The 12,333-nt window shown below is 41.4% G+C and overlaps 1 protein-coding gene across 1 annotated transcript in view; it reads right to left on the bottom strand.

Moving 5' to 3' along the window:
* The window catches only part of TMEM161B (transmembrane protein 161B), a 47,436-nt gene extending 37,290 nt beyond the window's left edge, over window positions 1-10,146 (bottom strand). Inside the window, exon 1 of the mRNA XM_063295446.1 lies at window positions 9,993-10,146. Within this exon, the coding sequence (XP_063151516.1) occupies window positions 9,993-9,995 (3 nt within the window). The 5' untranslated portion in view covers window positions 9,996-10,146. The remainder of the gene's footprint in view (window positions 1-9,992) is intronic.
* Window positions 10,147-12,333: the final 2,187 nt, after the last annotated feature.

Here is a 12,333-nt window from a genome sequence, read left to right as displayed (position 1 = left end):
TCACTATGAAGGCCGTGGATTCCTGCTGGGCAGCAGGCAGACCAACAGAATACCAAGCTTGTCCCTGTGGCCCAAGGTAACATATAGGCATTCATATAAGTTATCTCAGCAGCACAGCCCCCAGTCACAGGTAATATGTTTTTAAAGATTAATGCCACCTCCTATGCAGGCCATGACACTAGAGCTGTTAAAGGACCTGAAACCTGGATGGGCAAATCATTGGGAATTGTTATTGTTTGGAAATAACATTTTGAACATTATTTAAAAATACAAAGCATTAGATTATCAAAAATAATAAAGTGATTGCCAAGGAAGTGAAAGCATAAACTGGAATACTACAGGTGAGGGTTTTGTTTTGTTTTTTAATTTGATGTCATATACTTTAATCTTTGAAATTGGCAGCTTTCTGACAAGGTCTCTGTTAAAAATATTATACACAATTAATTGATGTAAAAGAACAACCTTAAAATTACTTGAGTCCCAAAATTGTGAAGGTTTATTTTATTGTTGCTTTAGAAAATGCATTCCAAATTGATCTTATAACCATTCTAGGTATTTCAAACCCTAGCAAAATATCTGCTCAGTTCAAATGCAATTGCTGTGCTTTAAATTGATTGTAGCTTCTGAACCATCTTCAAGGACTACTATTAATTGTCAGACTACCTCTGTGCTACCAAAGATACCTGCACTTCAAAGCTATAAATCTAACCCTTTCAGAGGTTAGATCTCAAAAACAGGCCAAATCCTCCCTTCCTATACAGGGTCTGTTTTATGAGCATCAAGTTTCACCTGTGCAAACTTTAGCCAATTAATAAGATCAGATTATGATTTGGCTTTCTACCAGCCTACATGATTTTAAATGATATGTAGAAATAAATGCATTATGTATGTACTTATGACACTTAACCCCAAATTCCTGCATGACCTCTTCTCCAAAGACCTCATATAGGTATTAAACACTACAAGGAAGCAAGATGGAACCTTATGGGACCATATAATACAATGTCATGAGTGTGAATAATTGCCATAAAACTAACCTATGATACTAACCAAGGAAAAAGATACAGGACCTCTATGGCTCTGAAATCTCAACGCATTCAAATGATCTTAGGTGTTACTATGCTCGGTGGTAACACTGAAAAGATTCAGGGGAATCAATAGCATTATGTTTCCCATTTTTCCCCTGGATTAGGTAGTTCATTAAACTGAGCAAGGCTAGGTCTGCATCCAACTGAAATTGCCCCAGAAAATCTATTTCACCCAAGAAATGCTCAAGTTGCCTAGCCACCATGTGTTAGATTACCTTGGCCAGTCTATCTGAAAGGACATCAGTTGCTTAAGACATCAGTTGCTTTCCTAGACCTGTCTGCACCATATGACATGGTCTGGAGACATGGACTACTCTACAAACTTGAACAAGTTACAATGTGTAAGAAAACTACCCGACTTATTAATATGATTGCAAGTAGGATCTTCCAGGTGATGAGTGGACACAGTGTGAGGACTCAGTCCTTAATGATGGCTTACCACAAGGTTGTGTTTTAGCCCCTCTTTTATTTAATCTGTATGTTTCTGATATGCTTGATACCATCTCCAGAAAGTTTGGATATGTGGATGACTGGGCTATAGGCCTAAGACATCAAACCTTTGAGACAATGGAAGCCATCTTAACATCCGACTTAGCTGCCCTGGGAAAATACTTTCACAAATGGAGATTGCAACCAAACCCTGTGAAGACAGAAATAGCATGCTTCTACCTATGTAACAGGTTGGTGAATACACAACTTAATGTTCAGTTTGAAGGCACTAGACTTCAACATAATACACACCCAAAATATCTTGGGGTAACCCTAGACAGGATGCTTACTTATAAGAAGCACTTAGAAAATACTGCAGCTAAACTGAGAACTAGAATTAACATTCTTCATAAGCCATGCGGTACTACTTGGGGTTCTTCTGCTGATACGCTGCATGCTTTGGCTCTAGCACTGGTCTATTCAACTGTGGAATATTGTGCTCTGGTGTGGCTCAGTAGTGCGCACGCAAAGAAGGCAGACATACAGCTCAACAGTACTATGCAGATTATTAGCGGAACCATCAGGTCCACTCCTACCCAGTGGCTGCCCATACTGAGCTATGGCTCCTGCCTCCAGACCTCCAGCGGAAGAACGCTCTTCTCCGAGAGTATAAAAGGACAGCTGATAACTCCGAGCTCCCTGTTCATGGTGATACAGCAGAATTAGGAACAAACATGCGTTCTGGGCATCCACCTATGGCTACTGCCAGGGAATTGGCTATAAAAAATTTTCAGCTCAATTCCTGGAGGCAATCTTGGCAAAAAGCCTGCCCCCAGCACTGTCAAAGCCTACCCTGTATTACAACAAAGCCTCCTGCTTTTGATCAACCACGCAGAATATGGTCAGCTATCAATAGGGTGTGCACTACTTATGGCAGGTGTGCGGATTCCCTATATAAATGGGGTAAGATACCATCTCCAAGGTGTGACTGCGGCTGACAGGCAAACTGTTAAACACATAATACAAAAATGTAAGACTAGACCCTACGACGGGAACTTTGCTGATTTCCTGATGGCAACTGATGCTGCAAAAGACTATATTTGTATTCTTAATGTTTGTTTTTAGTTTAAATTGCCATATGACCAATGTACATTTCCTATATACCTTTTCATATTCCCAATTTTTAAAATATATCTGTAATATGTATGATGTGCTGCCATACGATAAATATCTAAAAGGAAATTTAGTTTTTTCCACTGAAGTAATTCACTTTAAAAGAAATCCATTGAGTTATGATAGTAGAAGCAAATTAGTTGTTTCTTTTAATCTGAACTTTCAGGGGAATGGGGAGAAATACTATTTTAAATTCAGAGTTGTTTCTCTTTAGTAAATAGAGTTTGCCACTGATCAATAGTTGTTGTAATACTCAGTGTAGAGAAATTTTCTTAAGCAACGATAATCTTCAAGGTAGCAAAAACAACCACTCCCATAAGATGTATTAATGAGTGCTACTTAATTAGTTGTAGATCAAGAACAACCACAACAGTAGTTTCTCAACCTCCTCTAAGAAACTCATCTACATCCTTAAGATTTAACTAAAATTTATCACATGAAACTTGACCAAAGATACTCTAGCTACATTAGTTACTGGAACTGTTTCAATTGCAGAATCTTAAGCTATATCAAATATGAGCAATGTCATACTCAAAGCATTTGTCTGTTGGATTTATTCCCCACCTTTCATTCAGGAGATCAAGGCAAAGTAGACAGTACCTGCCTCCTCTATTTCCCTACAACACCCACCCTGTAAAGTAGATGGGTCTGAGAATGAATCACCCATTAAGCTTCCATGGCTGAGGATGGACTTGAACTGGGGTTTCCCCAGTGCCAGTCAGCACTTTTACTATACATACAGGAGCATGGCAGCAAATGAACAAACCAACAAACTATTTCACTATTCTGTAAAGAACAGGATTATGTATACTGTCATGAAACAAAAGAGTGAGGTGAGAGCTAAGGGGAAGGCCCTCATCACATCAAGTTTTGACTTGACTATATAGACAATAAAAATTGAGGGTTTTTCAATTTATACTGTATGTGGTATTTGAAAACTATCTTTGTTTTTTGATAAATTCTTCTAATTCAAATGCTTGTAAAATAACAAAGGGCTCCCATTTCTGCTATTGATCTCCACTTGGAATGAACAAAAAGCATAGTATTGACTTACTATTTTGTAAAACATTGTGAATCAATATGGCTTATCAATAAACTGTACTGCTTTTCAAAGCCATTAACATTAAATCTTTTAATCATACATATGTTAAGATAGACCAGGTGTCATGAGTACTGATGGCGAGCAGGAAGGGGCCTCCATCCAGGGGGGAAAACGCATGCGTAGTACTGAGGAATTAAGCAGCCATTCAAAGAGACACAGAACAGACCCGCCTTGACTTTTGGGGTTTATCTGTATGGGTTTTCTCATGCTTCTTCAGTTTGTTAGGATTTTCTGTCTTATGTAGCAGAAATAAACACTAGAGACCTATTCCTCGTCTCAGCGTGATTCCTGACTGTTAGGACATCAATCCTAACAAACTGAAGAAGCATGGGAAAAACCCAGACAGATAAACCCCAAAAGTTAAGGCAGGTCTGATCTGTGTCTCTTTGAATGGCTGCTTAATTCCTCAGTACTACGCATGCGTTTTCCCCCCTGGATGGAGGCCCCCTCCTGCTCGCCATCAGTACTCATGACACCAGGGTTTCTTGTCCAGCATTCTATGGAACCCTAGGGTTCCGCAAGAGGTTACTAGGAGTTCCCTGGGAGATCATGATTTATTTAAGAACTTATTTCAAATTCGGGCAACTTCACATTAAAGAGGTAAGTTTCATTCTTTATTTTTAGTTTAAGAACACTGTTAATGCATATATACAGGCCTACACATGAAACAAATATAATAATTTTGTAACTTCTGACCTCTTCAGCAAAGGATCGTTACCTTGTCATGGTGCTGGAGCTTGAGCACCTCAATGATGCCATGAGCTAAACCGTGAACGGCCACCCAAGACAGGAAGGTCGTGACAGAGAGGTAAGACTAAATGCGATCCCTGGGGAAAGTAATGGCAACCCACCTCAGTATTCTTGCCGTGAAAACTAAATGGATCAGTACAACCAGAGATATGTCGGTATACCATCGGAAGATGAGACCCCCAGATCAGAAGATGGGCAAAAAGCTACTGGGAAGAAGAGAGGATGAGTTCAACTAGCCCCAGACGTGATGACGCAGCTAGCTCAATGCCGAAAGGACGGCTAGCGGCCGACGGTGCTGGTGGTGAACGCCGAATCCGATGTTCTAAGGATCAACACACTATTGGAACCTGGAATGTAAGATCTATGAGCCAGGGCAAATTGGATGTGTTTATTGGTGAGAGGTCAAGATTAAAGATAGACATTTTCGGTGCCACTGAACTGAAATGGACTGGAATGGGCCACTTCACATCAAATGAACACCAGATCTACTACTGTGGACAAGAAAACCACAGAAGAAATAGAGTAGCCTTCATAATTAATAATAAAGTGGCTAAAGCAGTGCTTGGATACAATCCAAAAAACGACAGAATGATCTCAATTCAAATACAGGGCAAGCCATCCAACATCATAGTGATCCAAATATATGCCCCAACCATAGTTGCTGCAGAAGCTGAAGTAGATCAGTTCTATGAGTATCTGCAGCACCTACTGGACAACATGCCTAAAAGAGATGTTCCTTTCATCACAGGAGACTGGAATGCTAAGGTGGGCAGTCAAATGACACCTCGAATTACAGGTAAGCATGGCCTGGGAGAACAAAACGAAGCAGGACATAGGCTGATAGAATTTTGCCAAGACAACTCACTCTGCATAACAAACACTCTCTTCCGACAACCTAAGAGACGGCTTTATACATGGACGTCCCCAGATGGACAACACCGAAATCAAATTGACTACAACCTTTGCAGCCAAAGGTGGTGGACATCTATACAGTCGGTAAAAACAAGACCTGGAGCTGACTGTAGTTCAGATCACGAACTTCTTCTTGCACAATTTAGGATCAGACTAAAGAGATTAGGGAAGACCCACAGATCAGCTAGATATGAGCTCACTAATATTCCTAAGGAATATGCAGTGGAGGTGAAGAATAGATGTAAGGGACTGGACTTAATAGATAGGGTCCTGGAAGAACTCTGGACAGAAGTTCGCAACGTTGTTCAGGAGGCGGCAACAAAATACATCCCAAAGAAAGAGAAAACCAAGAAGGCAAAGTGGCTGTCTGCTGAGACACTAGAAGTAGCCCAAGAAAGAAGGAAAGCAAAAGGCAACAGTGATAGGGAGAGATATGCCCAATTAAATGCAAAATTCCAGAGGTTAGCCAGAAGAGATAAGGAATTATTTTTAAACAAGCAATGTGTGGAAGTGGAAGAAGACAATAGAATAGGGAGGACAAGAGACCTCTTCCAGAAAATTAGAAACATTGGAGGTAAATTCCTGGCAAAAATGGGTATGATCAAAAACAAAGATGGCAAGGACCTAACAGAAGAAGAAGAGATCAAGAAAAGGTGGCAAGAATATATGGAAGACCTGTATAGGAAGGATAACAATATTGGGGATAGCTTTGACGGTGTGGTCAGTGAGCAAGAGCCAGACATCCTGAAGAGTGAGGTTGAATGGGCCTTAAGAAGCATTGCTAATAACAAGGCAGCAGGAGACACCGGTATCCCAGCTGAACTGTTCAAAATCTTCCGAGATGATGCTGTCAAGGTAATGCATGCTATATGCCAGCAAATTTGGAAAACACAAGAATGGCCATCAGACTGGAAAAAATCAACTTATATCCCCATACCAAAAAAGGGAAACACTAAAGAATGTTCAGACTATCGAACAGTGGCACTCATTTCACATGCCAGTAAGGTAATGTTCAAGATCCTGCAAGGTAGACTTCACCAATTCATGGAGCGAGAATTGCCAGATGTACAAGCAGGGTTTAGAAAAGGCAGAGGAACTAGGGACCAAATTGCCAATATCCACTGGATAATGGAAAAAGCCAGGGAGTTTCAGAAAAACATCTATTTCTGTTTTATTGACTATTCTAAAGCCTTTGACAGTGTAGACCATAACAAATTGTCGCAAGTTCTTAGTGGTATGGGGATATCAAGTCATCTTGTCTGCCTCCTGAGAAATCTGTATAACGACCAAGTAGCAACGGTAAGAACAGACCACGGAACAACAGACTGGTTTAAGATTGGGAAAGGAGTACGGCGGGGCTGTATACTCTCACCCTACCTGTTCAACTTGTACACAGAACACATCATGTGACATGCTGGGCTTGAGGAATCCAAGGCTGGAGTTAAAATCGTTGGAAGAAACATTAACAACCTCAGATATGCAGATGATACCACTTTGATGGCTGAAAGCAAAGAGGAATTGAGGAGCCTCATGATGAAGGTGAAAAAAGGAAGTACAAAAGCTGGCTTGCAGCTAAACCTCAAAAAAACCAAGATTATGGCAACCAGCTTGATTGATAACTGGCAAATAGAGGGAGAAAATGTAGAGGCAGTGAAAGACTTTGTATTTCTAGGTGCGAAGATTACTGCAGATGCTGACTGCAGTCAGGAAATCAGAAGACACTTAATCCTTGGAAGAAGAGCAATGACAAATCTCGATAAAATAGTTAAGAGCAGAGACATCACACTGACAACAAAGGTCCGCATAGTTAAAGCAATGGCGTTCCCCGTAGTAACATATGGCTGCGAGAGCTGGACCATAAGGAAGGCTGAGAGAAGGAAGATCGATGCTTTTGAACTGTGGTGTTGGAGGAAAATTCTGAGAGTACCTTGGACTGCAAGAAGATCAAACCAGCCCATATTCCAAGAAATAAAGCCAGACTGCTCACTTGATGGAATGATATTAAAAGCAAAACTGAAATACTTTGGCCACACAATGAGAAGACAGGACACTTGGGAGAAGATGATGATGCTAGGGAGAGTGGAAGGCAAAAGGAAGAGGGGCCGACCAAGGGCAAGATGGATGGATGATATCCTAGAGGTGACGGACTCATCCCTGGGGGAGCTGGGGGTGTTGATGACCGACAGGAAGCTCTGGCGTGGGCTGGTCCATGAAGTCACAAAGAGTCGGAAGCGACTGAACGAATAAACAACAGACAACAACTTCTGACCTATATTTGAGCCTGAATGTACAGGGGTTCCCTGAGGCCTGAAAAATATTTCAAGGGTTCTTCCAGGGTCAAAAGGTTGAGAAAGACTGAGATAGACCATCATCAAAAGTTGTACAGAAAAGTAGTGATCATTACACAGTCATACCACTGAATATCTTGCAGGAAATAATTTATTGTACTTTTTCAAGGACAAGAAAACTGATTAGATATATTTGTGTCCCATATTGACCTAAGCAGCAATTTATTTTGGACAATATGTAGCAACAAAACTGAAATAATATCTAGAAGTCAACAGTAAGGAACCATATCATGCCAGGTACCTTTTCTAGGCAAGTGTTGATAGAACAGGTTAAATATGAAGGGCGTGAAATAACAAAAATAAGATTAGCAGTGAGAAAGATCAAGCATTTGCCTAGAATGTATAAGCCAGGATATGCATGACTACAAATTCAGTTTCTGTAGACATTTACCTCTATTATTGTTCAAAGAAAAAGATCCTTGTGTCAAGATAAGCTGCTTTTGAGTGTGTCACTAACAATTCACCATAAGGACCCAGAAAAACTAAAACAGTTTTACTATATGTAACAACTCCTTAGACATATCTATTCTTGAAATCAAGACTTCATATCTAAATGTTTTACTTGTGAGGTGCCCAGAATCATTAGGAGTTAGGCAACATACAAATTTAATTAGTAATAATCGTAGTGGCTCTTGGCCACCTGGGCAATTGGATAAATCAGAATTCATGTTTCCATTAATCTCTGCAGTATCAATCAAAGAGAATATATGTAGATCAGGGTTGAACTGTGGAGTCCTTGGTCCTCTCTGAACTTGGTTGTTTTCTTGCAGATGTTTCATTGCCCAACAGTCAGGCAATAAAACACCTACGAAAAAACCAACCAAGCTCAGAGAGCACCAAGGATTCCATAGTCTCTGCAGTATGTCAGTAAGATTGCATGCCCCTTTTATGTCCTTTAAGCTTGTGTATGTTTTAACTTCCATTATGCCAAATGGATTATACAGGCTAATCAACACTGAACAAGCAAATAATTCAATTATTTTCTCTGGAAAAAAAACCATTAGAATAATAGAAAACCAGGAGAAACTTTGAAAAGTGTTAAGTTAAACAAAAACCTTTGTTTTCTCATATAATTGTTTCCAGCAGTCAAACTATGCTGCTGGACAGTCACATCTCTCTGAATTATTTACATCAAAACTATTACTCATTAAATGAACCTACATCCAGAAATCCCTATGGAGTAATAACATATGTTAATCTTCAATCACTGGATTCCTTTTTGTGGTTAAGCAAGTATAAACATGCCTCAGCCTTTCTACCGAAGACCAGCCACATTATCAACACAGAAAAAGACAGAAATGATTCCTTAAGAGATGAAGAAAGGCAGGCAACAAACATCAGAAACCTGTTCATCTGGACTTTTTCTCTCTCCCTACAATGTAATTATCACCAGCTGCCCTATGGGAAGGATCATAAGGTTGTTTTAAATAATATGCACTGTATTTTTACCTACAACTGTTTATATTGCTTGTAAGGCATGCTGGCTGAGAGAAGGAAGATAGATGCTTTGGTACTGTGGTGTTGGAGGAAAACTCTGAGAGTGCCTTGGACTGCAAGAAGATCAAACCAGTCCATCCTCCAGGAAATAAAGCCAGACTGCTCACTTGAGGGAATGATATTAAAGGGAAAACTGAAATACTTTGGCCACATAATGAGAAGACAGGACACCCTGGAGAAGATGCTGATGCTAGGGAGAGTGGAGGGCAAAAGGAAGAGGGGCCGACCAAGGGCAAGGTGGATGGATGATATTCTAGAGGTGATGGACTCGTCCCTGGGGGAGCTGGGGGTGTTGACGACCGACAGGAAGCACTGGCGTGGGCTGGTCCATGAAGTCACGAAGAGTCGGAAGCGACTAAACGAATAAACAACAAACAAGGCATGCTACCATAAAACTTGGGATGCAAATATTTGTAGCCAATAATGAATAAATAAAATAAAACGGCTCAGAGAGCACCAAGGACTCCACAATGAATAAATAAGCAAGCAAGCAAGCAACATTAGAGTGCCACTGTTTTACAGGTTTTCCAGAAATATCTTGAAACCGGGAAGAGTCCTATACCCCTAATGTGAGCAAACTCGGGAGGGTTTCTATAAGCATTAACCTCTTTTTAACTGAGAACTGCACAACTACGTGAAGCCAATCCAAACTCCCTCCCTTCCACGCTTCAACAGCTTACCCTCCAGACTCACCATGGTGTTCCAACGGCCGCCGGCGCCGCCGCCTCACGTGCGCTCCCCACACCCAGCTCATAAATCCTCAAAGTGGGATCTCGCCGGTGTTCAAGAGCCTATTCCCCAGCCAGCACCGGTTTCTTCTGCCCGGTTCACACCTCTTGAGTCTACAAAGGTCACGTCAGGACCCAGCTCCACTAGGACCCCGTGTGGGCTGTCCCCGAATCCGCCTGAATAGAAAGAGACTCATCTTTCCGCTGCAGGCCCAACCGTTTCGTTCTGCCCACTACGGCAGAGGTGAACCTGCCACACAGGGAATTCCCAACGGAAAAGCTAAATGAATTGGCTTGTAAGGGCCCATTTCCAAGACTTGCTTCAATAGGCGCAACTTGGAAACTTCGTTGCTTGTTGAAATTAAGAGCGCGAGCGACTACGACGATGGTGGCCTTGTCACGTGACGTTGGAGGTCACTAAAGTTGCTCTTTGTAGCTGACGGAGAAAACAAACCGGGTGAAACGAGGACGCGTTCCGCTGAGGCTTCAGCGCGCGTATTTAGAGCACCGTTCATCGGTCATAGACAGCAGAATAATTGGTGGGTGGATTGTAAAAACGGTAATGGGTATGACAGGAAGAAATACAGAAAGATAGAAGGACCCGTGGAGAAGACGATAGCCGGGCTGGTAGCCGCCTCAAGCACAAGGCGCTGCCGCCGCTGAAACGCGTGGGCGTGATGCGCGCGCGCAAGCGTTATTATAACCAACCGCCGCCTAGCGTGAAACCGCATGAACCCGGAAGTTTTGGCTGGCGTGTCTCGTGCTGTTAAAGAGCCCGAGGGAGGCGTGCTAGTACGTTTACGGAGTCTCGCGCGACTTTTGGAATCGGAGGGCAGCTGGGCACGCGGGCTGCCCGTGCCTTCTACTTGTTGGGTAGTGTAGGCGCTATTCTTAAGTACTGTTACGATTAGCCTTCTGCGGAAGCGCGAATTTTGTCAGTCCTCAACTGCTCTGGCAACAGATTAAGCCAGGAGGTTGGCTCAGTTTAGGAAATCAGGAAGGAGGAGACGAAATGTAGCCCTTCTGATCCATGGGGAAAAGGAAAAAGCGAAGTCTGCAGTGGTGGTCTTAGGACTATGCAGACGAATCCGTAGTACACTTTGCTGTATTTTGGGTATCCCGTTGAACATTGCCTAATGATGTTTAATGATAATTTTTACATTTGCTTCTTATTAATCAGTCCTTGGAAAACATTCAGCGTGGAGTTTAGCCACTCAGGGTGGACTTACCACCAAATAATTGGTTTTATATGTTTAATTTTGACCCACTCAAGAGCTTAGCATTTGTGAATCCAGCAACAAATAAAACTACTTTGCCTCATGAACTTTTTGCCAACCATAATTCATCTCTGATCTTTTGAACATAAACCAAATTTGAAATTATGGTACAAAATTGATGCAATGAAGCCAATTTTGGGGGTTCACACAACACGGTCATAAACTAATACTGTTCTGGGTTCACAGGCTAAAATGTTGTGGAACAGCTAATGCTTCTGCTTCTACCTATCCATCCTTTTCAAAAGTTGGGGGAGATCAGACATTGTTTCATTCCATTATGCTAATTTAATGAATTTAAGTGTTCACTTAAATCTAAACACAGCACAAGATAGATTTTTCCCCACAACAACCCATAGAGAATGACTGGTCTCAGATTATCCACTGAGCTTCTGTGGCTGATGATGGACTAGAACAGTGTTTTTCAAACTTGTCAGCTTTAAGATTTGTGGACAACTCCCAGAATCTGGATCTCTCCATTCCTAATTCAACACCTTAACCATTATACTATGCTAGTTTTCAGGTGTAATCTGATGTAAACTGCATAACACCTACCAATGGTTCGTTTGTTAAAGTATTAAGGAGTGTCTAAAAACAAGTGGTGGAAATAACAACCAAACCTATGTGTGGAATAAATTAATGTGTTAATTAGTATCATTTAATTTGTGAGATGTAAAATGCTTGATTCTGGATACACTGTGCCTTTAATATCTATATTACACCCCCACCCCCATGAAGCAGGTCATCATCTTGCCCTACCCCATATGACTGCCATGGAATGAAATTGGGATTGGGTTCAGAGTAGAAAAAATCAATAAAATATAGCATAAAGGAGTACAGGTAGTCCTTGTTTAGCAACCACAATTGGGACTGGCAAGTGAAGTGGTGGTTAAGTGAAACTGTGCTTCTGATCTTACTTCAGCTTTCCTTCGTTTTACAGACCTGCAAAGGTTGTAAATGTGAGGATTCCTTGTAAAGTTACTTTTTCATCACCATCATAACTGCAAATGGTTGTTAAACAGGCAGTTGCTA

The sequence above is a fragment of the Candoia aspera genome, chromosome 2 (assembly GCF_035149785.1).
Source record: "Candoia aspera isolate rCanAsp1 chromosome 2, rCanAsp1.hap2, whole genome shotgun sequence".
Lineage (NCBI taxonomy): Eukaryota > Metazoa > Chordata > Lepidosauria > Squamata > Boidae > Candoia > Candoia aspera.
Note: the sequence above shows the minus strand (reverse complement) of the source record. Positions and strands in the feature narration are given on the sequence as shown.